The 22306-nt window shown below is 40.8% G+C and overlaps 2 protein-coding genes across 3 annotated transcripts; one reads left to right on the top strand and one right to left on the bottom strand.

Moving 5' to 3' along the window:
* Positions 1-549: 549 nt before the first annotated feature.
* gpam (glycerol-3-phosphate acyltransferase, mitochondrial) lies at positions 550-18999 on the bottom strand. 2 transcript variants are annotated; one of them, XM_070851291.1, is made up of 21 exons: positions 18844-18999; positions 15528-15664; positions 15226-15345; positions 14634-14707; positions 13517-13630; positions 12985-13134; positions 12632-12731; positions 12195-12331; positions 11274-11373; positions 9325-9537; positions 8971-9084; positions 8596-8681; positions 7729-7841; positions 6569-6639; positions 5801-6068; positions 5471-5628; positions 5092-5169; positions 4835-4972; positions 4468-4657; positions 4203-4261; positions 550-3728 (listed from the first exon to the last, which is right to left on the bottom strand). In XM_070851291.1, the coding sequence occupies exons 2-21, from the start codon at positions 15609-15611 to the stop codon at positions 3612-3614; spliced, it is 2484 nt and encodes an 827-aa protein (XP_070707392.1). In that variant the 5' UTR covers positions 15612-15664; positions 18844-18999; the 3' UTR covers positions 550-3611. The 2 variants fall into 2 exon arrangements, with proteins under 2 accessions (XP_070707392.1, XP_070707393.1); XM_070851292.1 differs by having other exon boundaries at positions 12195-12328.
* A 637-nt stretch (positions 19000-19636) lies between these two features.
* On the top strand, positions 19637-21982 carry LOC139219672 (large ribosomal subunit protein eL19-like). Its single transcript, XM_070851604.1, has 6 exons — positions 19637-19703; positions 20758-20864; positions 20971-21093; positions 21268-21388; positions 21492-21602; positions 21793-21982. Exons 1-6 carry the CDS (start codon positions 19699-19701, stop codon positions 21917-21919), a joined length of 594 nt encoding a protein of 197 aa, XP_070707705.1. The 5' UTR covers positions 19637-19698; the 3' UTR covers positions 21920-21982.
* The last annotated feature ends 324 nt before the right edge of the window (positions 21983-22306 follow it).

The following is a 22306-nucleotide window of genomic DNA, read 5'->3' as shown; positions in this document are numbered from 1 at the left end:
GGGGGGGAAAATTGTCAAATTGTCACATTTTAGAGGCTGCAACCAGAGAATGTTTAGCATTTTTGCATGAAAAATGACTAAAGTGGTTAATCAAACATCCAAACATATAAACTAAGAGGTAGGTGTGTTGTGATATATAGGTATTGACATTAAAAAAAAAATGAAATATTAATATCACGTTAAAAATAAACGTATGATAATATCATACTGGCTGCTCTGCATGAAAATGACTGAAACGACAATCGATTATCAGAACATATAAACTAAGAGGTAACATGTTTCTATGGAAAAAGATGGATGAAATGGTTGAACTAAATTAAGTTAAATCAACATGGAGTGATGAACAATAGCCAAGTTTGACCTGTTTATTCATGTCATTATGCTCTTTTATTATATTTTTCTTTTTATCTTATACATCTACACACAGTGTGGCAAACTTTTCACTAACTAACTATTTTGTAAAATATTCTGTATGAGGAGAGAAAAAACCCCCAGACATTTTCTGTCCCACCTCCTCTTGGAAAATAAATAAAAAGACAGACAAGAGACCATTGTTAGTCTATCGTTAATTTATTTAAAAACAAAATCTAATAATGCCAATTGTGCTTTGCTCTGAGAAAGCAAGAACAGAAAAGTGACACTTTTTTCCTTTTAGTAGCTGGTGATTCTTCATATAGTAACCACAAGTTCTCTGCTCTTGTATTTTTTTTTTTAAGTGACAATCTACAGTGTTCTTTTGGATTCCCACACGAAATAATCTGTTAACATGCACAAAAACAAAACAAAACAAAAAAAAACACGACCAAAGAACACTACAGTGCATTAAAAAGGCACCTGCTCCCCAGACACAGGCTTTTTCTTTTTTAATCCTACAAAGTTACATAGTTGTAGAGGGATGTTGTTAATGCAGCTTCAGTAGCAATGAGTCTCAACAATCCCCACGAGAAGTTCTCTAAAACTGTATCATATCTGTACCGGCTCCATCGACTTGTCTACAACATCACGTTGACCTTATTGGGGACAGATGAGATACATTCAAGAGGTAACAAATTAACATCTCCTACACAAACAACTTTCTCTGCAACATAATCCACACACTAGACCGAAAAATACAATTTTCAGGTTAAGTAGAGTTCACATTGAAGTGCCGATGATTAATGGCGACCAGATGAAACATGCAGTACAGTACGTCGAGTGGTTTTGTCTTGGCGGAGGGGTCCCTCGGTGCGGGAACGTACTCACACATTGTGGGCTCAGAAACGCTTTGAATGTCAATATGCTCCCTCTGAACTTGTGCACTCTGATCATATTCCCATTTAAATAACATACTTTTCTTTTCTTCAACATGCTGTGGGCGTCATTCGCCGACCCTCAATGAAGGAACCATTTCCATTTCAGTGATTCTTTGTACACATATTTGAAAAACTGCATGAAAATATGCAGATTTGTCATATTAAATAAAGCTTATGTTGAGAAAAAAGCATTTAAATTAATTGTAACAAGCAGTCTTGTAGACTAGTTTCAATATGAATATTCTGCTTAATATACACCATCCGACACCCGATTTTCATTTACTTTATTGCCCTGACAGATCAAGAATGTCGATTTCTAACATTCACACTGTCTTCACATTATCATGCTCAGATTTGGGTTGGCCTGCCCATTAATAATGCCAACAATTCATCAGACTTTCTCCAGCTTTTCCAAAAACACTCACACGCCAACGTTAACTTGGATGTTTAACTATTATGCTCATGTACTCATTTTTAGACTTGCACGCGTGGACATAAACACCGAGTCCTGTCCTGTGTTCTTTTTACAGAAGAAATGAAAACTGGCAAATGTTCTCCAGCCAAATGCACAGGTACTGTGCACTGAGGTTTGACTATCAGGGTTTAACTTCACACGTCATTTTGGTACGTTTCTACTTTTCATGATCAACACATACGGGTACCGCAGCGTTTTTATTCCCAACCTGTCTGACCAGCTTTTTGACACGTGCAGTTTGAAATGAAGACTGAAATGATTGGGATCAACTTACTGGTAGTTTAAAGCGTGTTGTTAGGATGACTGGAGGCTGTGAGTTTGTGAAAGTGAAACAGTGGTGCTGAAAACTTGAAAAGAAGCATTGATATAACCAAGAAGAAGAAGGAATAGGTAAACCTGACAGTTAGTTCAGAAACATCACTGCTCCTCACAGCAGTTTGCACTTCAAAGTAAACAAAGGAGAACGATGATCTCCTTCCTTCAAGAGGTTCTCGACAGTACGGCAAAGACACTATCTTGTTCTCACAAATAAACTTTTAGAGACTCGACCTATTGTTCTGAAGGATTACACAGTGGATATGTACCATTTACACTTTTACCACACTAAACAATTCCTTTGTCTTGTGAATGCCCAACCATTAGAGCACTGTTGCTCTCTCAGCAGTGATGCCACAATGGTGTTTATACAGTGTTTATAATACAGTAAATAAATGGTGGTTATCCCAAATCTCTGCTGTCCCTGAAAGGGATGACCTCAGAGTTTCTGAGCTTGTTGCACTTGAACTTAAGCAGATGTGATGGCTGGTATTAAGTAGTTTAAGCGCTGTGCTATGAAACATTCATTGAAAAGTGAAAAAAGTGTACACAAACTTAGAGATCAAAGTCACTTTTCATGAGAAAAAGTGTAACTGAATGCACTTAGATATTAGTCGTTTGAATGCACTTAACTGTGGATGCTTGTGATTTTAGGCTTCAGCTGTGCTGGACTTTGAGCAGGTACATTTGGTGTGTTTGTACCAAGTAGGTGTTATTGCATGGCATTATTTTTTCAATAACTTAAACCAGTAACTGTGCAGTATAGCCGACCAAAGCTGTCTATACGAAAGATTAGATTTGGACATTTGTTTTTATAAATCCAAATCTGGATATGTATGCATTTTGCAGGGACAAACCAAACGTTCCTGCATTATTAACTTTGATGGGACCAGAGTGCATGCATTTAAATGCACAACAAATAAGAGACATATTGTTCTTGAGGCCTATGTACAGGAAATTGTTTTCAAAATTAGCCTTTCGTCAAACTACATTTTGACATGTTTTCTGCTGTATGATAGTGGAGCGCACTGGAGAGAACACAGCAAAAAAAAACAACTGCTTTTGTTCTTGGTAAAGTTTACCATTATTTTCTATGCATATTTTGCTTAATCACTTGTAGAGATGAAAGGCAGCTCGCTTTGTTCGGATTGCTGTAAAAGTGATTCTTATTCACTAAACTGCTTGAGTATATTTTCTGATAGTTTAAAATTTTTATCATATTAAAACCTCATGACTTCACTGGCAAAGTTCACATAGAGAAGGTGATTCCTAGAGTACCTCTTCAAAGAACGATACATGTGTTTTATCAGCTGCACAGTTCTAAGACAGAGTCATAGACTGGAACAAAAAAGGGAAGACTGGCTTCAAGTCTCTTCCGACTAACAGCTAAAAGTTAGCGGCTGTTACATGAAGGCACTTCCTGGTAAAGCTTTCCACAGAGTAGCACCTGGGATTGTTTAGAAGTAACCAGTAGAAGCCCTTTTATTGGAAGGAGCCTGGGGTCAGAGCTGGGCTGAAAGGTGCCTCGGTCACAGCAGCGTGAAACCTAAGATGTACTGCAGGAGTTTGTTCCGATTGGCCTGAGGTAGAAAGGTGCTGCTCAGCTGCAGAGTTGTCACCTGGTTCTCTCTTCTCTCCTTCAGGACCTGCAGAAAATCACCACACAGGACATCAGCACATCTCAACTCCTGCTGGAGGAACTTCCTCCTTTTAATAACTGAAAGCAACATGTCATACATGACATATATAATAGATCCACAATTTAAAGGGATGCTTTCTGCTCATTCCCAACCTGACTGTGAGCTCCCCATTCGTCATCCAGCTTGTTGTCCACCAGATTATGCACGGCTCAAGGGCGGTTGTTCGATTGAATAACCGACTTAACATTAAAATTAATACCGTTCTTTTACTTTTAAGTCATTTATTCAAACACAACAGCTCTTGAGCTGATAAATGTCATCCTGTGGACAATGAGGTGGATGACAAGTGGGGAGCTCTGACTGCAGGCAACACGGAGTAAAGTTAAAAATTGCTCATTTTCATTAACTACTCACACCGTAATGATACAAAGCAAGGTGAAAGTCTGTAAAGCACCCTGTTAAAGTCGAACACACTCTTACCCCGAGCTCTTTGAATGTCCTCACTGTGTTTTTAACCAAGTAATGAGTTGCACTTTCACCTGGAAAATAAAAGAGATTATGAACAGGACTCAAAAACACTAATTAAACCTGCTCATGGTTGACATTTTATTTGTGAAAAGGTTACAAGTTTAGCGGTGAGACATGTCCGGTTTCATATGGAATAAATCTAGTGCGAGCACATAGTTCAGTAATTGCTGTGGTTAAATAAAGACTTTTCTTTGTATTATTATCAAATAGGCATTACCATAGGCAGCCACTCCTCTCTCTGTACGGGTGAGCAGGTATCTGAAGAGCCTCTGGGTGTAGTCGGATTCAGCCATGGGTTGACTCAGACTGTGGACGAAGATTGCGGCTCCGCTGTAAGCCTCCAGCACCGGGCTGAGAAGTCGCTGCAGGAAGATGAAGAACTCCTGGTGCTCTGCAGAAACACTCACCTGATTGACAAAAAAAAAAAAAAACGGGGAGAAAAGGTCAGTGACTGGATGTTCTCTGATCAAACACAACATAAAAACTGCTGTAGAAGTTGTAAAATAAGCCATGGTGGTGGTTTTGTTGGCTTTAATAAAACAGTTTAAAAACAATCTTTTTAGATAAATATCACTAAACTCGACCTTTAGGTAACGATCTCTTTGTTCCTCTCCAAAGTCGCTGTCCTCGTCCTCCTCATCGCTTCTCCAGGAGAGGGGCTCAGGGAACTTTTTGGGCCAAGGTTCCTCTGTGGGGCTGGGGCTCAGTTCCTCCTGGTCCTCCTGACACACACACGCAAATTAGAGCACCTATTACACATACTGTAAGCAATTACATGTATTGGTCGCAGTTATTAATTTCATTTTTATCCACAAACACTGATTTGCTTCTGTGCACTGACCTCTGCTACGTAGAGCACTCCATACTGGATCAGTCGGTTCACTGCATCATGAAAAACCTGGTAAATTGTCTGACAGGGCTGTGGGACGAAGAGGAAGGAGACACCATGAAACCAGTTACACTGATTTGAGATTCTGAAGCCTAATACCAGTACCAGTGTACACTATTGCTATGTGACTATAAGCATTACTATGTGTTGTCATTCTGGAGCCCATATAAATAAAAATCATGTCATTTCAGACAGTGCAAAGATGCAAACAGGGACGTGAAGGTGTTTATTTAGAACTTAGATAAGAACCTCCAAACTACTCTTACTAATTGCTGGACTCATTATGTACAGTGCAAAGTTTGGAAAGATGGACACAAGGTGCAGGACTTACTGGTGCCACGGACACCTCGTTGATAAGGAAGTGGGAGAGCCCGGCGGCCTTGCGGATGAGTCTCTCCTGACTGAGAAGGAGGCTACTGGGATCACCAGCCTGGTGATCAGTCTCTGATTCCACAACCAGCTCTCGCTGTAGTGACAGGATGCTGCAGGCTGGAGGCAAATTACAAAATTTATAGAAGAAAAATTAAAACATCCAAGTCTGCGAAAACTAGAGTTGACTATATTTCTATTGTTTAACTGTTTAAGACTGATGCAGTGAAATGAAAAAGATCGGTGATACACCAGACTGAGCACAGGTAAACACCCTCATGGCTCGACATACCGATGATTGCATCAGAAATGAAGACATGGAAAAGGCCATTGCTGTAGAAGTTGAGCTCAAAAAGCGCAGGTACAGTTTGGCTGGGTGCGATAGTGAACTCTCCATTGCGATTCGCACTGCTGGTCACATTGACGCAGTTCCCCAGCAGGTGGAGGGCACGCATGACCACGTCCTCTGAGTTCCCCGAAAAGCCCAGATCAAAGTCCCGCGACAGGATCTCCTCCTTCATGTTGAAGAAGTCTTCCACCAGCTTGGACAGCACCACCCCCTGAAGCAAAGTGGAGAAAAAAAGAATGAAATTATGTCCAGAAACTGGGGACTCCATAAACTACTCAAAGCCAAGATTCAGTAAAACAAAATGCAGGATTGTCTTTGTCTTTGTCATACAGTATGCACCACGGGCTGAATCGGCAGGACAGAAAAACCACTTGAGTAATTGTTTTCTGCTGTCACACACTTGCATCAGTGTGCCTGCAGAGGGCAGAGGCCCACTGCTGTACAGAGGCGGTGAGAGAGGATGCAGGAAGAGCGAGATCTCTAACAGAGAGAGACATTCATTACTACCATGAGGAGCTTTGTGACATTTGGATCACCTTGATGTGAGGGAGAGGGAGTGATCGGTAAGAGGTGTATGAACAGGGAAAAACAAAGAGGAGTAGAAACCTGAGGAGAAGAGAGGTGAAAAAGAGGAAAAAAAACTAAAGAGGGTGCAGTATGCAGTGACAAAGCACCAGGTGAGGAGGTTATAGAGAGGACAGCCAGTCTTACCTGTCTGTGTCTGTACAGCAGCAGACAGGCTACAATATGGGTAGACATGATCGCTGATGACTTATTAGCCGCTGTGAGGATACAGAGAGGATATAATGACCAACACACAAGAGACTGACAACAATATCAAAGCAGAGACTTCTGGAGTTGACGGCAACAATTAACACTTAGTCAACATAAAAAGATGCAACATGCATAAATATATATATATATTTACTTTACAAAAGAGAAAAAAAAAACATGTGAATGCTGGGCTTTTAAGCATCTTACTGTCTTAAATGAAATTCTCAAACATGTGAAAAATGTGCAAAGCACAAGGTTTGTCACAGTGTGAAAAAGATCCATAATAGTTTATTATAATGATAACAAATTAAACAGACAGGGAAAAGACTGTGGTGTATGCGCGTGTGTGTGCGCATGTCTTAGGACATGGGTTACTAGCGGTCATCTTGAGCAGTGTTCAACTTCAGGGGTGTAACACATTCGAGAGCACTGGTACTGCATTCCTCCCCTCTTCTGCTTCTCTATCCTCCCCTTCATCCTATTGGCTGAAAACAACATGCCATCCAGCTGGAGGCTTTGTGATTGGCTGAGAGGAAAAAGCAAATAGGCCTAGCGTAGGAGAATGCAGCTGAATGAGCTGGGGAGAACCGGTTTCTGTAGTGGCTACCCTGGGGCAGAGCGCCCTGAGTGATGTGAAGTGGATGGACTGATGCTGTGCTGCACTGGGGTTCAATTAATGGAGGAAGTATGATGGATAGTATTTCATAAGCGCTGCCTTAGCTCCGGCGAGCAGGTGCACCTTAAACACAGGATGAAAAGCAGACACATGTGCAGCAGAGGAAGATAAAAGAGGAATGCCTAATAAAGCAGAAACCATGTGCTCTGATATGTTTAATAAATGAGATGCGATAGGCTAAACAGTGGCATATGAAATTTAGCTGAATGTGGCTGGTTGGAGGACTTCAAATAAGATCTTGGTGTGATAATTCATGACCCCTGTTACATGTCAGTCACACTTCATGTTTTTCTATACTACAACCTAAAAAGACAGCTTCAGTTAACTAACCTCACCTCGAGTTGAGGCTGATAATGATCCCTAAATATTGTTTACTTAGCATGCAGTAAATCCACGGGATGTGGGGTAGTGAATTTCTTACTGAAGAGGACGTGCTTGGCCAGGTTGTTAATAAGATGTCGTCTCAAGATGTCATCAGGCAGCTCTCTGTTCAGCTGCTCCTCGTCCTGCCCATCAAACACCTGAGCGTCAGGTCTGGAAGAATAACAACATGTTTGACAAGTGTCTTCTTTTGTCAGCTTCCTGTGGTGTGTAGGATTCAAAAAGGGGGTTTTTGTGTCAAAATAAACACTGCCATGGTGCTTTTGTTGGTTGGAAACTATTTCCTGAAATGAACAGGTGTAAACAGTTGAAACCACTAATATAAGGTTTAATATAATTTTTAGGTGATAGTTTAAACGTTACTGTAAATAGAAAGCCACCAAAAAGGCTTGAGTCTGATCTGATCTACTTTCCTATATAATGGCTTTATGCTGCAAATGTGTTGAAAATATACACTAATCTGAACTGAAGTTTAGTTTAATTTATATTTATTATGCTATTGAATCTGTGGCTGTCTCTGCTCACTGTCACTCTCTCCTTTATTTCCAGACTTATGGTACAGAAGACAGGGTAGGCTACCATTCAGTGTGTGTTACTATGCATGCTATAGGTCACGTTCATGCCGGCTCTGCTGGCATAAGCTCTGAACTTGTGACTCAAGACCAAACCTACTGACCTCATGGATTACGTTACTGTATCAGTGCTATCACGTACGGACGGCACTGAACTGAAGTGACTCCTGCCAAAGTGCTGTGCTCAGATGTATAGATAACAGAGCAGGAAGCCAAGATTGTGACATGAGGATATATAATATTACAGGTGGGACTGTAGGACTGCTGGTTTATACTTGTGCACTGGTCACAGGCGGATTTAACTGAGCGGGGAGTGTGTGCGTGTTCGCCCTTACTGCGCTGAAATAATGGTGGGCATCAAGGTGTGTTCCAGGGACACTGGTGGTGGAATATGGCGACTTCTCTGGCTGTCCAGGTACTCCTACATTAGACACACAAAGGGGTCATTACAAACACAAACTTTCTACCTTTCTAACCTTCAAACCTTTCTAAAACTAGTTTAAACTTCACGCCTCATATAAGCCACATTTATTGTTTTTGCAGTTTATATTCTTTCACTTTTTCTTTTTATTCAACCAAAAGAAAACATTGTAAGATTCCTCTATTTTGAATCAAGAGTGATACCCAAACTCTGTTATAGTTCTAGCTTCTATAAACCAAGCTGTAGCTCTGTCTGTAAAAAAGGCTGATGTAAATCTGAGATCATTCACCTTTAGGGAGAAAGGCTGGTTGAAGTCAACTCGGACGCAACCGTAATTCTTCCGCAGCATCCTGAACACGCCACACGCTATTCCCCACAAGCTCTCATTCTTCTTGGGTTTGCCCTGGTGACATTGAGGATTTCAGGTGGTTATAGTGTTGACTTCATATTCATAGTCACCATAACAACATATACTGTATGATTAACCATCCCACTAAAAAAAAGACTCACTCCAACAGCAAAAATTTGAGATCGAATTAGATCTGGAGAAGATCTATTTTGTTGTTTTGGGGAAGTGGGGTAACCAGCTTTGTTATCAAAGCAAAAGTACATACAAACAAACAGAAATCATCCAAGCACTCACCAGCTGCTCGCTATTGTAGTTGCCCTCAATAATACGATCGTACGAGATGCCAACTGGCACCACCAGTACATCTGTGATGGACCCAGTGCACAGTGTGTCTACCACGATGGACAGCATGCCTGCACGTGCTGTAGAAGGCTTACCGCTGCGGGAGCGGGTACCCTCCAGGTAGACCTCCAAAAACTGCTGCTGACGCAACAACTCCTCTGTATACTGAGGGAAGATTGATGAAACAGAGAAACATGCTGGATGAGGAAGCGAGTGGGGGGACAAAGATTAATGAAAAAAAGGTGGCATTGGATGTCAAAAGTGAGACAAATGTGCGTGCATACAATTTGTATAAAGGTTGTATCACAAGTGAAGTTTGCTGCAAAGTCTTTGGCATTGTATAAAACAACATTAGCTCCAAATAAAGTGAACGCCGTGCAGCTGCTGTGAATGCGGCTCGAATTCAAGTTAAAGGTTAGTGGCGGTCACAGCAGGGAGTTGGGCACATGCCATGACAGCCATGTTGTGTAACAGTACGCTCACAGCTGTCTCCTGCTATGTATACACTTTTGAGAAGAGGAGCTTTGTCCTTTTGTGACTCTCTGTTTCCGTCACAGCTTAATCTAAATGCCACAGCAGACATCCCAGTTTGGCTTTCAAAGGCGCAACTAAAATTAGAGCAGCACTTTTTACTGCTTGTGATTGTGCCTGTGAGTGAGTTTGGCTAATTATGTTTCTGTGAGCCACACAGGCATACCAGATTAAAAATCTAATCTACTACCAAATTTAAGTATCATGGGTCCATTTTGCACAATTACACTGAACTAAAAATACTCTGTTTGGTGGGATGTGTGGTAAAATATTGGAGATAAAATGAGATAAAATGTACGTCATCATGTTCAGCACTAACTCATGTCTTCTGCTGATAACTCTAATCTTATAGGCACAACACACACCTATCTTATGGGCTAAATACGCCGCCTTTGTTGCTTTCATTGGTCTCAACTCTCTTCCACAAACACCAAACATACAAATTAGCAGCAAATTCACAACTGATAGACTGGTACAATTAAGTAAATCTACTAAGCAGCACAGCTATTAAGTAGAAAGCACATTTAGAGATTTACAAGTAGCTTATAATGACAAAGCAGCCATATTAACATCAGTGGTCCTTCACATTAATTCAGCTTCAGGTCTTCTCATTAACGGAAGCTTGTTGAGCCAAATTATCCAAATAATAGAGCTGAACATAAGGTTCAGATTTGTTTTAATCAGCCTCTAATTCTCATTCAGTCTTTTCAAAAATCTCTCACACGTGTGGCTTTCATGAAATGCACAATGCACACATCAGGGTGCAAATACCTTCCAGCCAGCGTCACAGCTGGAAGGTTTTAAATTATTTACCAAGGCAATAACTTCTTACTTTACATGGACTTACACCAAAAAACAAAATATCAGACATTTTTGGGGATTTTTAAAGGCAAAACAATACAACGCTAAAATTATTATCTGTTCACAATTTTACCCTGGGCTGACCTACACTGTAACAGTCCCAGGAGTCAGAGCTGTGACCATAGTTGTACACTGATATAGTCACCGGGGTACACTACTATTTTCATGTGATACTAATTTGTCACTGATGACATAAGGCCCCTTCCATGAGCAAAAACAACCTGACGGCATGAGCTTATACAAGTTACATAAACACTACTAGAGGATAGTTGTAATGTGTTTAAGTGGCAAACTGCTATGATGAGTTTAATTGAGTCATAAATAATTGCAAAGACTAATTGCAGTACACCTAAAAACGAAAACTAAGAAAGAGAGGGAAAGGGATGGGCAAACATTATGTAACTTACTGATACCCTGAGGTTATATAATAAGTCATGCAAAGAAAACACACACAATGGTATGTTAAACCAGTCTTTACTGTAGAAGATTAATGGACTTTTGGGACTTACTGCCTGTAAGAGTGATCTGTACAGAACGTCTTTCTTCCCATTCTCCGTCTCCTCCATTTTCCGTCGTATGAAGAATCCTCCAAGTTTACGGATCAAGGTGCTGTAAACGAATACAGTCTGATCAAGTATCTTCCACACTAAACTTTTTACACTGGCAGCACCAACACAAAATCTACTGCCTCACTAAATGTATTTTTCCATTAACTGTGTAATTACTATGGGCCAACAATTTGGATTATGGTGTCACTGTGATTAAGAGGTATCACTGTACTATAGTGATTTCTCTTTACAAAGTGTGATTATAAAGAGTATTAGTACATTTTTATTTTTTTTTTTCCATTTACTAAAGTGAAGAAATGGGGGCAGCTGTGGCTGAGGAGGTAGAGCAGGTTGTCTACTAATCTGAAGATGGGCTGTTCAATGTCCAAATGTCCTTCGGCAAGACACTGAACCCCAAAAGTCTGAATGTGTGTGAGCGGGATGAATGGCATGTAGTGTAAAGCCCTAAAGCACTATATAAATGCAGTCCATTTGATATTTTGTTCTCTGTATCCTAGAATTCCAGAAAGCACTTGCATTTGTTTCTGTTGATTTTAAGATGATTCAGGCTGGCACTTCTAAAGCTGGTCTTTTATAGTACATGAGTGCTTATGATCAGATCCAGAACCTCACATATTATTTGAAACAGATAAAAAAAAAAAAAGGTTCACAACCTGCTGTCAGGCTGGCTGCCTGGTCATTTATAGTCCATCAATGTAAAATCAGTGTTTATCTTTAGTTGATCTTTAATTCCTCTCTGATCTTTTTCCAAGGAAATCCTTTTCTTCTAATATCCAACTGATCTTTGGGTTTTCACTTACAGAGCAGAAATACACTTTACTGCCAGATTGAACTTGACAAGAGGCTTTGTGGGCCTTTTACCTGAGGATGGGGATGCTTAGGTTGTTTCCAGCAGCAATGTGTGGGGCTTTGATGTTGTGACAGAACAGGATCAAGGTGATGAGCAGGTAGTCAATGTGGGATTTGTGAACAGGGAGGAAGACCATGGGCACATTCTGCTGTAAAGACAAGATACACATGATTTTCAAATATATCAGCTAGTGTTTTCACAAATAGCAACAGATATGTAAGAGAAAAAACATTAAGAAACACACGGCTGAGAGAAAGTATGAGTGTATACATGAAACACAATAAGTCCTGTTGTGGTGCCAGTTTGTGAAATGTGTTTGTGAAATGTATTTTTGTATTAGACGCTGTGCTTAGCTGCAACAAATATGTGTATCAGATCATGTTGTATCACGTTGTATCACGTTGTGACAGTAAAGTCCATTTTCATTGTGTGTGTGGTTGGTGCTGACCTCTGTAGCAGCTTTCTTGACCATTTCCAATTGGCCCTTGTGGATCTGGATACTCCAGAAGAAACCATTAAAGAGCCTCAGGAGCACCCATCCTGTCAGCCTGAGCGAAAAAACAGAAGTGAAGATGTGGAACAAAAACAAAGAGCCTGAAACTTTAGCTGCTGCAGAATTTAGACAGTTTTAGTTTATGGTAACATGGTGCTGCAGTTGTAATATTCTACAGTAAAAGAAGATGACTGCAGAAGAATGAAATGAGTGTTTCTCCGGGGCTCTCCCAAATTGTTCATGTGTTAAAATACTCAAATCATCACTGAAAAGCAGCTGAGGTGGGGTGGGAGATATACAGTATGTACCTGATAAAGGCTGGTGAAATGTTGGCAACCATCTCCTGAAGGAAAGCCCTGGCTTTCTGCTTCACTTTACTGACAGCTTTGAGCTCCTGGCCAGGCTGGGAGGCTCCGGCATCCAAATCTGTGGCTACCTTCACAATAGAGCTCTCCACCCTGAGATGGACAAAGGGACAGCGTGAACATGAGGCTGCATCTTCTGGTCTACACACACCATCACTCAAAACATCTGAGTGCAGCATTTCTCCAAACAAAAGTTCCCTTAATCTGGTCTCCTTTGGTACACTTTATCCCCAGCTCTCATTAGTTGAGTGTTTCCGCTCCAAGTATAGTTTAATAACACTAATGGCGCTTTTCCACTAGCACCTACTCGGCTCTACTCAACTCAACTCTATCCGAAACCGAGTAGAGTTGAGTAGAGGCAAGCAGTGCTAAAACTGTGTAATGGAAAAGCGTCATAATGGTGCACACGTTTGGAGGCTCAGTTGCACTTTGATGACTCTTTCCGACAAATGTCTCGTGTTTCATTGAGGCTTGCCTGCTGTTGTTGAGCACGTTGTCCACAACATTTCTGGTGAACATGTCCTTGTTGACATCTCTCTCCATGACAAACAGCACATAACTCAGCCTGCGCGCCAGCCAGCCCCGCTGTCTGCATACACAGCACACACACACACACACACAAATGAGTAACAGTGCACAAACAGAGACACGTAAAGAAGAGAAATTATAAACATACTGCATGCATGGCTGCAATAATGAGTACATATTTTGTTTAGAATACAAGACATAAATATCTGTTGATATATCTGTGCAAACAGATCAAAATCTCTCTCTCTTTACATACAAAAACACGCATACACTCACACAAACACAGTCAGAATAAAAAGGTACCATTTAACTGAATCAGCCTTTACAGTTACACTGATTTGCCAGTAATTTAACACATTTTCAGGAACCACAGATCAGCACTGGTTGACATCACACACAGCTTTTTCAGCAACAGCAATGCCTGTGTTAAGGTCAGTTTTGTTCCGACGTGCTGAGCTTATACATAACACCACATTGTTAATCAAAAATCAATTAGACAAGACTACAAATACGAACTTGCCCTTATTGACTTCAGCTCATCTTCGCTCCAGATATCTCAGTCTACATGCTCATACTATGCAGTTTGAAAAAAAACTATATATGAATCTTTTTCCAGTGAAATGTGGAACATGATGGCTTTCATTTAGGTTCCTCTATCCAAACTATTGCCTTGGACTTATATTGGGGTTTAGGTATTGAGGCGTCTTACTGCTGAGGTCAGTCACTGGATGCATGTGTCAGGTGTCCACTGACAAACACTTTAAATTATTCATCCATCTACCTTTACACTGTTTCACAGATCGGTCCTCTTGACTTAAAGCCATTTATTATACACACATTGTCCGGAAGGCCAGCATCTGTCTGTGTTGTATTGGTTGTACTATGCAGGAGGAGCTGGAGCTCTTGTTGTTGTTCCAAGGGGCAATTTAAGGGTCATCAGATGTCAAAGCAACATGTGCAAACCAACCAGCGCGCCATGTAGTCTTGAAAGTTGAATATGTGCCCAGAGGAAAATACTGTGGAGGGAAATGATACTATAAGGAAGTAGATTTTTCTTTGTTTACCTGGTGTGGGTCTCATTGATGTAGATGACATTGCGCAGTCCCAAAGATGGAATGCTGGTATTGAACAGTCTCTCCTGGGGTCGAAACAAAGATGATAATCATTAAAAAGAAGACAGCTCTTAAATCATCAACATGACTTCCACTAAAAGCTTCAGTGATAGTGATGTGTTTGTAAATTTAAGGAATTAAGACAAAAATGGAGTTTTGAACTTGAGTACTTGGCTCATCATAGGACTAATATCTGCAAGCAATGCAGACGGGATTCCACATAAGCAATTGTTCGCTAAACAAACTAGACCCGTCAACGTCTAAACTTCAAATACTGTGTCAGACTGACTGAAAAGTTACAGTGTCAGCCTGCTCTGATTTTGCTTGACTGTTATACATGCAGTGCTTCTTAATGTGCTGGAAGAAACTGTCTATCTGCTGCCATTTCTTTAGCTTTTCAAAGTAATTTTTTTGTTTCCACAGTCTTTTACAGGTACTTTTGATCTTTTTCCCTACCTATATTTACATTGGAACAAATACTACCCTGGGCCTGACTAGAGTCTAGCAAATGAACTCTTGTTAGCATTAATTAGTGTAACTTTACCCAGCTCTGTGGTGTACAGGAGTGACAGCAACGACCCACGAAGGGCCTCTTTCTGTTCAACAAGCCCTCCTTCCATGTGCTGGCAACACAGCGCAGGACTGAGGGGCTCGTGCTGCGGTCCTTGAAACACATCCACACACAAAAATCATTAAAAAGGTTACACGCATACAAGGACCTCTTCTGTGGAACAAGCGCCTGCTAAGGCACGATTAATGCCTATGATCTGATAAGATGTGTAATGCTGATCCTTCTGTACAATGGCATTATGAAGATAAACTGTTAATTGCTGATCTGTGGCTTACCGAGTCATCATTGGGATGTTTCCAGCGGTTGTTCCACTGCTCTCCATTGTTGACCTGCAGCAACAAGCCATCTGACACCTCCATATTGTCTGCTGCCCTTTCCTCTCCCTCCAGATCACACACCACTAGCTGGGAAGCTGTTGTGACCCAAGGACATCATAAAGTTACATTTTAAAGGACCTCTTACTTTTGGCAATGTGCAAGTTTTCAGTTTTTAAGTAAGAGAATTGCCTATTAAATTAAAACTTGCATTTGACAATACTTTAATTTACTTTACATGCACCATAAGTCAGATCAAACTATGAATAAACCACATGGGCATCTTCACAGGAAACTACTGCTGCAAAAAAGACTGCACTCTTCACCTCCACTGTCAGTTTCTAGACTACTTATTCTACACAACATGTGTGAAAATAACAAGGTGCTCCAATTTTACAAGAATACAGAGTAGTAGATACTTATTTAACTTTGAATGCAAAACATACTGTATTGTCATGTCAGTGCTTCACATTTCTAAAATACATGAATATCATTGTTGTTTCTGCAACATGTGTATGTGGCTCCCCACATGCTGCAACATCTGCCTCTGCTAAGCATTTTGAGCGCTAACCATGAGCTGAACTGAGCATGAACACGATGTCACAGATGTTTCACTTCAACAGGAAAGCCAAAAAAAGTCAGTGTATCAGAAAGACAAAAAGAGGTCTGCCCCTCCCATCACTCTGCTAGAAAGAGTTGGGTTCAACTCAAACCTGTTTACTCCAGTTAGGCCGGATTTTTTGAGTAATGTCAGAGCTTCATTGTCTCACCTGTCCTCAGACATTTTGGGTACAATTTATGGGCTTGTTGTGGTTGTAGTAGCTGATAACAACCCACTGCAGAAGCTTTGTGCATTACACGACCAATCATCTGAGACCGAACAGCCTTTCTCAACAACCAGGTGACAGTCCTACAGAAAACTCCATGTTTTATATTATGTTATGCAATATTTTTCTTGTTTAAGTCATATTTCTGCTCGTGAAATATATTGAATACTGGTGTGACTTCCTCATTTTAAGAGCCACTCAGGCATATTCAGACGTCTAACAGCCGAGTTCCTGAATGTTGTTGATATTCATCCACCTTTGAAACAGTATTGTTAAACATAAAAAAGGTTTCAAATAACAGAAAACTTGACAAAAACAAATGTAGAAATGTTTAACTCAAATCAGTTTTTCCTTATTAAACTGAAGTAAGGGATACAAAACAAGCCACCCTAAGGGGCCGCCGCTCGCTGTACATTATCCCACTCATTACACGACTTTGTATTAAAATCAACAATTTAACACAAAATACTGACTTTAAAATGATTTTATCAGTTTAAAAATGATTTTATTCCTTGCGTTATAAGAACTGCACCCATAGCAACTGTTGCAGAAAAATAACAGACTGTAAAATGCTTGAATGATTCTGTATAATTTATTTATTTGGTTGATTTTTTTGTGATGTTGTTCTGAAGATTAAAAGCAACGTAAAAGACTATATTAGGTAATTATCTGACCTGAAATGAACACATAAACATCACAAACAATGGTCCCACACTATATTGGTTACAGTCTTCTTTTTTTTTTTTTTCTTTCTTTTTTTACAATGGACGTGTGCAGCGTCTGGGCCCCAAATACCACACGGGGCTTCGTTTGTTTGTCCCCACATTGTAAAGATTTCAGTGCTGGTTGTCTGGAGCCCTGTTCAGTGATGGTAGATGGGATCAACAGGCCATAAGCGCCATATACTCTACTTTGGATGATGTCAGGGTTTAACATCTACCAATGTGTAAATGCTTTTTTGGCACAAGTGCAAAGTGCAAAGATAATGAACAGAAAACACAATGGCTAGTGCCTCTCATTAGTTAGTGAGTGACTTTATGAATAAATGCTTTCTCACCTAACACTGTAGAGTGTGTGTGTGTCATTTAAAGGACGATGCAGACCCACGTTCCTGTCACTTATTAGTCTGAGGGAGACGGCAGACATGCAAGCCTCTTGGAAAAAACGTTCCTGCCTAACAAGTGTCCAACAGTGGATGAATGCACTTTGAGCCCTTGTCCTGTTGTAGTTTTTCTGGTGGTGGTAGGTGATATGCACACTGATGAGGGGAAGAGGTTTTTCAAATGGGTCACTGACCGAGAGTACTCCACTTGATGGGGTGACTTTCTTGGAAGCAAAACAAAGAGGTTGAAGAATGAGGGGCGGTGGAGGGGTAACAGGTAAAGGTAGCCATAATGAAGCCAAAGTTTTATTATATACCAGTAAATACATTGGATAGTGTAGAGTTATAGGGCTTATACTGTCACTTTTTTAGTCTTCAAATAAAAAAAATACTCATGTGATCACCATGTTATCATCCAAATAATTTCTGGTGTGTCAGCATGATAAAAATACAGATATTTGTTTCTACTGTGCTATTTGTTAGGAAAGCACCTGGAAGCACATGGGAAAAGACAATATTTATCCACCTGTATCAGCCAATGCAGCCTTGGATCTCGGATCTTTACAGGCAGGCACATATTAGGGAAACAGTGGCTTTGATTTTTTTTCTTTTACATGACAAAAACACCCCTGTGCATACACACTGTTATACTACTGCGTTAATCCGACACACACGCTCCAAGCCGTCTGCAATAAGCGGGTCAAACAGGAGAAGTCTCAGCGTGACAGATGGGCTGTGCAGATAACTAGCAGGGCAGACAACAATGGCACAAACCGGACAGCCTGATGTCTGGCTTGGCTACAAACTAACACAGTTTTGTTTGGCTGAGGCTGTCACATAATTACCTGGTTAAATGGCTCAATTTGGAGGTTCGTGCTGAGCCATAACTAAACCATATACTACACACCGTGACTTCGCACGGCGTGCTGCAGAGCCTCATGAGACAAACCTGGGGTTAAGTTAGAGCTTCAGATACTTTAGCTAGTGGCCAGACTTTAGGTCTAATGAGTAAACTGTGAGCGTTAATTAATTAATGTCACTGGGGCAGACATGGCACACCGAGGTTAGCAATCAAACCCCATCCTGGGTCCTCCTGAACTCAATGTCAATGTAAAGTTAACCGGCTAACATGAGATTATACCCCTAAAATCGTCTCCTATAGTGACTTAGCTCTTAAAAATCACACATGTGTCACCGGCGTCGTGTAAGCTAATGATACAGCAGAGTTATTGTTTCCATGACAATTCACCCGCAGCATTACTATCAGTCACTCCAGCCTTGGCTGATGCAGCTAGCTGCTAGCTAGCTAGCAAGCTAGCCGGGCTCGCTAAAACGACACCTCACTTACCTTGAATGTTGTGTCACGCTGACTCATATCTCAGAAATAAACTCGTCGACAAAACTGCAGCCAGCCGGTCTAAGTTCCCTTTGTGTCCTCCTTACAAGAGCTCCACTCTGTTAAGAGGACCGGGCACACCTCTGACAGGCAGATAATGTGTGACAGGAGGCAACAGCAGCGCCGTTGTTTTGGTACAGCGGCAAACTGCCAGCAGCCTGGAGGGGGCAGCACTGCGCCTATCTCACCACTCATTCACTAAAACCACGACACCATAAACTAACCATTTTTACCTAAACACGCTTATTCACAAACAGCGTGTACAATATATAGGTTAAACTATCTTTCTATCGACTGGCTTCGAGCAATTCATACAGCTTTGGAATAAAACTGAGCTTTTATTTTGAAGGCATGTTCAGATTTTGTTCCTGTTTCAGCACAATATTGATCAAACACTGAAGCAAACACAAAACAGCAGCAAAAAACAATAAAACCTACTCATATGACCTCAGACGGCAATAACACAAAGAACAGACGACTTAAAAAGTCTAAATTCTGGATGTAGTGCGTCCTCCAGTGGTCGATTATCTACAATGCATCTTATTGGAGCATACCACTGTGCTATAATGAGGGGAATCGTTTAAAACACCCACTATGACTGAAGGCACAGTAAACTAACAAATATTAACATATGACATTCATTCCCATTTGAAACACAATCTGAATATTTGCTGTTACTGCTCAATCTTTGGCTATATTTTCTATATTTCTCTGATACTGCCACAGTTGAGTCACCCATGACGATGACTATAATGGTAGCGACTCAAACGATCTATTTCCTCCGTTTTCATCAAGCTAGCGGCAGCCATGAGGTAAGATAGACGTTTGGCATTTAAACATGTGTTTTTTATCACAAGCAGGTAACTCGTGGCTCATTGGCTTTGTTATTCCTTAGAAGAGGGTCTCTGCTCGATGTGGACTGTATTTTATTTCGAGTAAAGTCGCTAATTTCTACCAGAAAGCATGTAGCGTGAGGGCCTCTGTTGGTGAGCTAACTGAGCGCAAGCTAGCCTAAGACATGTCAGTGCGTGCTACTGACACCGCAGGTCCTCAGAGAGGAATCAGGTGGCAGCAGACTTTTAGCGTGTGCCAGTCTACGCCGATCAGGGTGGTTATTAAAGTCAATTAAATCTAATAAACAAGCTGTAATAATGGGGATTCAGTTTGGTTTGGTGCGCCTGGTGGCGTAAAGTGGGGCCCTCGTACTTCCCAGATGGATAAAAAGCTAATATTTATTGATGTCAGACACTTTTTTTTATATATATTTCCCCATTTTATGCCAGGTAGTTACAGGCAAAGCTGATGACATCCCCAGGAAACCGTCTCTAGTCTTACAAGTTTAAAAAGTCATGAATCAGTCTGCCACCGGCTATCAAATCTGATGAACAGGTGGCACCTGACTAGTTGTTGCACCTTTTTATGCCATAAACCAACCTCAATCACACATTAAACCACTGAGCCTGTTAGTTGGCTCTTGTGACTGACCAGTGTGTGCTTAAACAAAACTGACTGTGTGACTGTTATGAGGAATCTAACGGTACTAGGATATTTATGACAAATTTAGATTAAATAGTAGTAGCACTCTATTTTGTGGCAATGAAATAACCAAATTTACCTTTAACATTGGTCAGCAATATTAAAGTAAAGTACTAAGCATTCAAATGAACACACATTAACTTCAAAGACAGAACTTGACCATAAACAAGCTATTCCTTTACAGTGGATTGATAATTTTAGTCAATGCGAGGCGACATAGATGTCACTGCTGTAAGGTGTCATCCTGTGATTTCACAGGAAATCCAAAAGGATGCCTAGCACTGCATGTATCTCACATCCTGATAAATTGATATGTTATTGTTTGTCCAGCATGCTCAGGCTCCAGAAGCGCTTGGCGTCCAGCGTCTTGCGCTGTGGCAAGAAGAAGGTGTGGCTGGACCCAAATGAGACCAACGAAATTGCCAATGCGAACTCTCGTGAGTTGTTACCTTTTTTTTTTTTTTGTGGAGCGCTCACTCTCTCTCTGTGGATTTGTGTGGTTCTGTATGCCAGCATTTTCATTGCATTGAACTTGTACCACAGGCCAGCAGATCCGAAAACTGGTGAAGGATGGACTGATCATCAGAAAACCTGTGACAGTCCATTCCCGTGCTCGCTGCCGCAAGAACACATTGGCACGTCGCAAGGGACGTCACATGGGTTATGGTGGGTATTGATTTATATGTAAATTCTTTAAAATGCACTTTAAAACTATAAATTGCTTTTACAGATTCTACATTAAATGCAAATTTTTTTCAGCTTTTGAGGAATTCATTGAATCCTGTAAATGGCAGCTGATTGGTATTTTTAAAATTAATTCCCCATTTTCCTCCCACCCAGGTAAGAGAAAGGGTACAGCCAATGCTCGTATGCCGGAGAAGCTGTCATGGATGCGACGCATGCGAATCCTGCGTCGTCTCCTGCGTCGCTACAGGGAGTCCAAGAAAATTGACAGGCACATGTAAGTGTGAATTCCAGCGCGCATTTCAGTCGATTTTAATTTCATGTGTCAGGAAGAGGCGTCTTACTTTAAGACGTTCTGATGTGTTTTCTGTTCCCTGCAGGTACCACAGTCTCTACCTGAGGGCCAAGGGTAACGTCTTCAAAAACAAACGCATCCTGATGGAGCACATCCACAAACTGAAGGCAGATAAAGCTCGCAAGAAGCTTTTGGCGTAAGTTGCACTCTTTTCATTGTTAGAGTGAATAAAATATATATTTTTTTTTTCACAGCTTACTAGCCCATATTAATATTGTCGTCTTTCTAGAAGAGTCCAAGTATAATGAGATTTTTTTTTCCTCTATTACTTCGCTGTTTCACGTCAAATTAATTTCCGCCCTTCTCCACCTCCCTTTACCTACCAGTGACCAGGCTGAAGCTCGCCGCTCAAAGACAAAGGAGGCCCGCAAACGCAGAGAAGAGCGTCTGCTGGCCAAGAAAGAAGAGATCATCAAGAATTTGTCAAAGGAGGAGGAAACTGCAAAGAAGTGAATCTAAACTGAAAAATCTTCCTCTTTCTTTTTTCTTGTTAATAAATTTGGATAAAAGAGACAATGGTTGGATGATTATCTGTATCTGTCTTTAGACCTTCCACTTTTTGGGCATGGCCATCTAATCTGTAGGGATAGTTCAACACTTCTGTTTGAGAGGAAACGTAGTTTGTTAATTGGGTTCATGTTGCAAAGAAAAGGCTCTATGCTCTGTTTTTGGGATGTCAACAGTCCAACAGATGGCAGCAGAGCACCAGCATCAAACTCAAGAACATCAGATATTTACTTTCATTTCGGTCATCCAGATGTTTAAAACACAGAAAGATATCTACTCATAACTATATAAGTGATCTAGTTAATTATGCCATCATACCAGAGGCTTCGTCAG

The sequence above is a fragment of the Pempheris klunzingeri genome, chromosome 20 (genome assembly GCF_042242105.1).
Source record: "Pempheris klunzingeri isolate RE-2024b chromosome 20, fPemKlu1.hap1, whole genome shotgun sequence".
Classification (NCBI taxonomy): domain Eukaryota; kingdom Metazoa; phylum Chordata; class Actinopteri; order Acropomatiformes; family Pempheridae; genus Pempheris; species Pempheris klunzingeri.
Note: the sequence above shows the minus strand (reverse complement) of the source record. Positions and strands in the feature narration are given on the sequence as shown.

Coding starts and splice junctions, on each gene's coding strand:
- gpam (XM_070851291.1), bottom strand. CDS start 15,611: ATGGAGGTGTCAGATGGCTTGTTGCTGCAGGTCAACAATGGAGAGCAG. Junction 9,538..11,273: donor ACAGATCACTCTTACAGGCA/GTAAGTCCCAAA, acceptor ATCTTCCCTCAG/TATACAGAGGAGTTGTTGCG. Junction 9,085..9,324: donor ACTACAATAGCGAGCAGCTG/GTGAGTGCTTGG, acceptor CAATGTCACCAG/GGCAAACCCAAGAAGAATGA.
- LOC139219672 (XM_070851604.1), top strand. Junction 20,865..20,970: donor AATTGCCAATGCGAACTCTC/GTGAGTTGTTAC, acceptor CTTGTACCACAG/GCCAGCAGATCCGAAAACTG. Junction 21,603..21,792: donor GCTCGCAAGAAGCTTTTGGC/GTAAGTTGCACT, acceptor TTTACCTACCAG/TGACCAGGCTGAAGCTCGCC.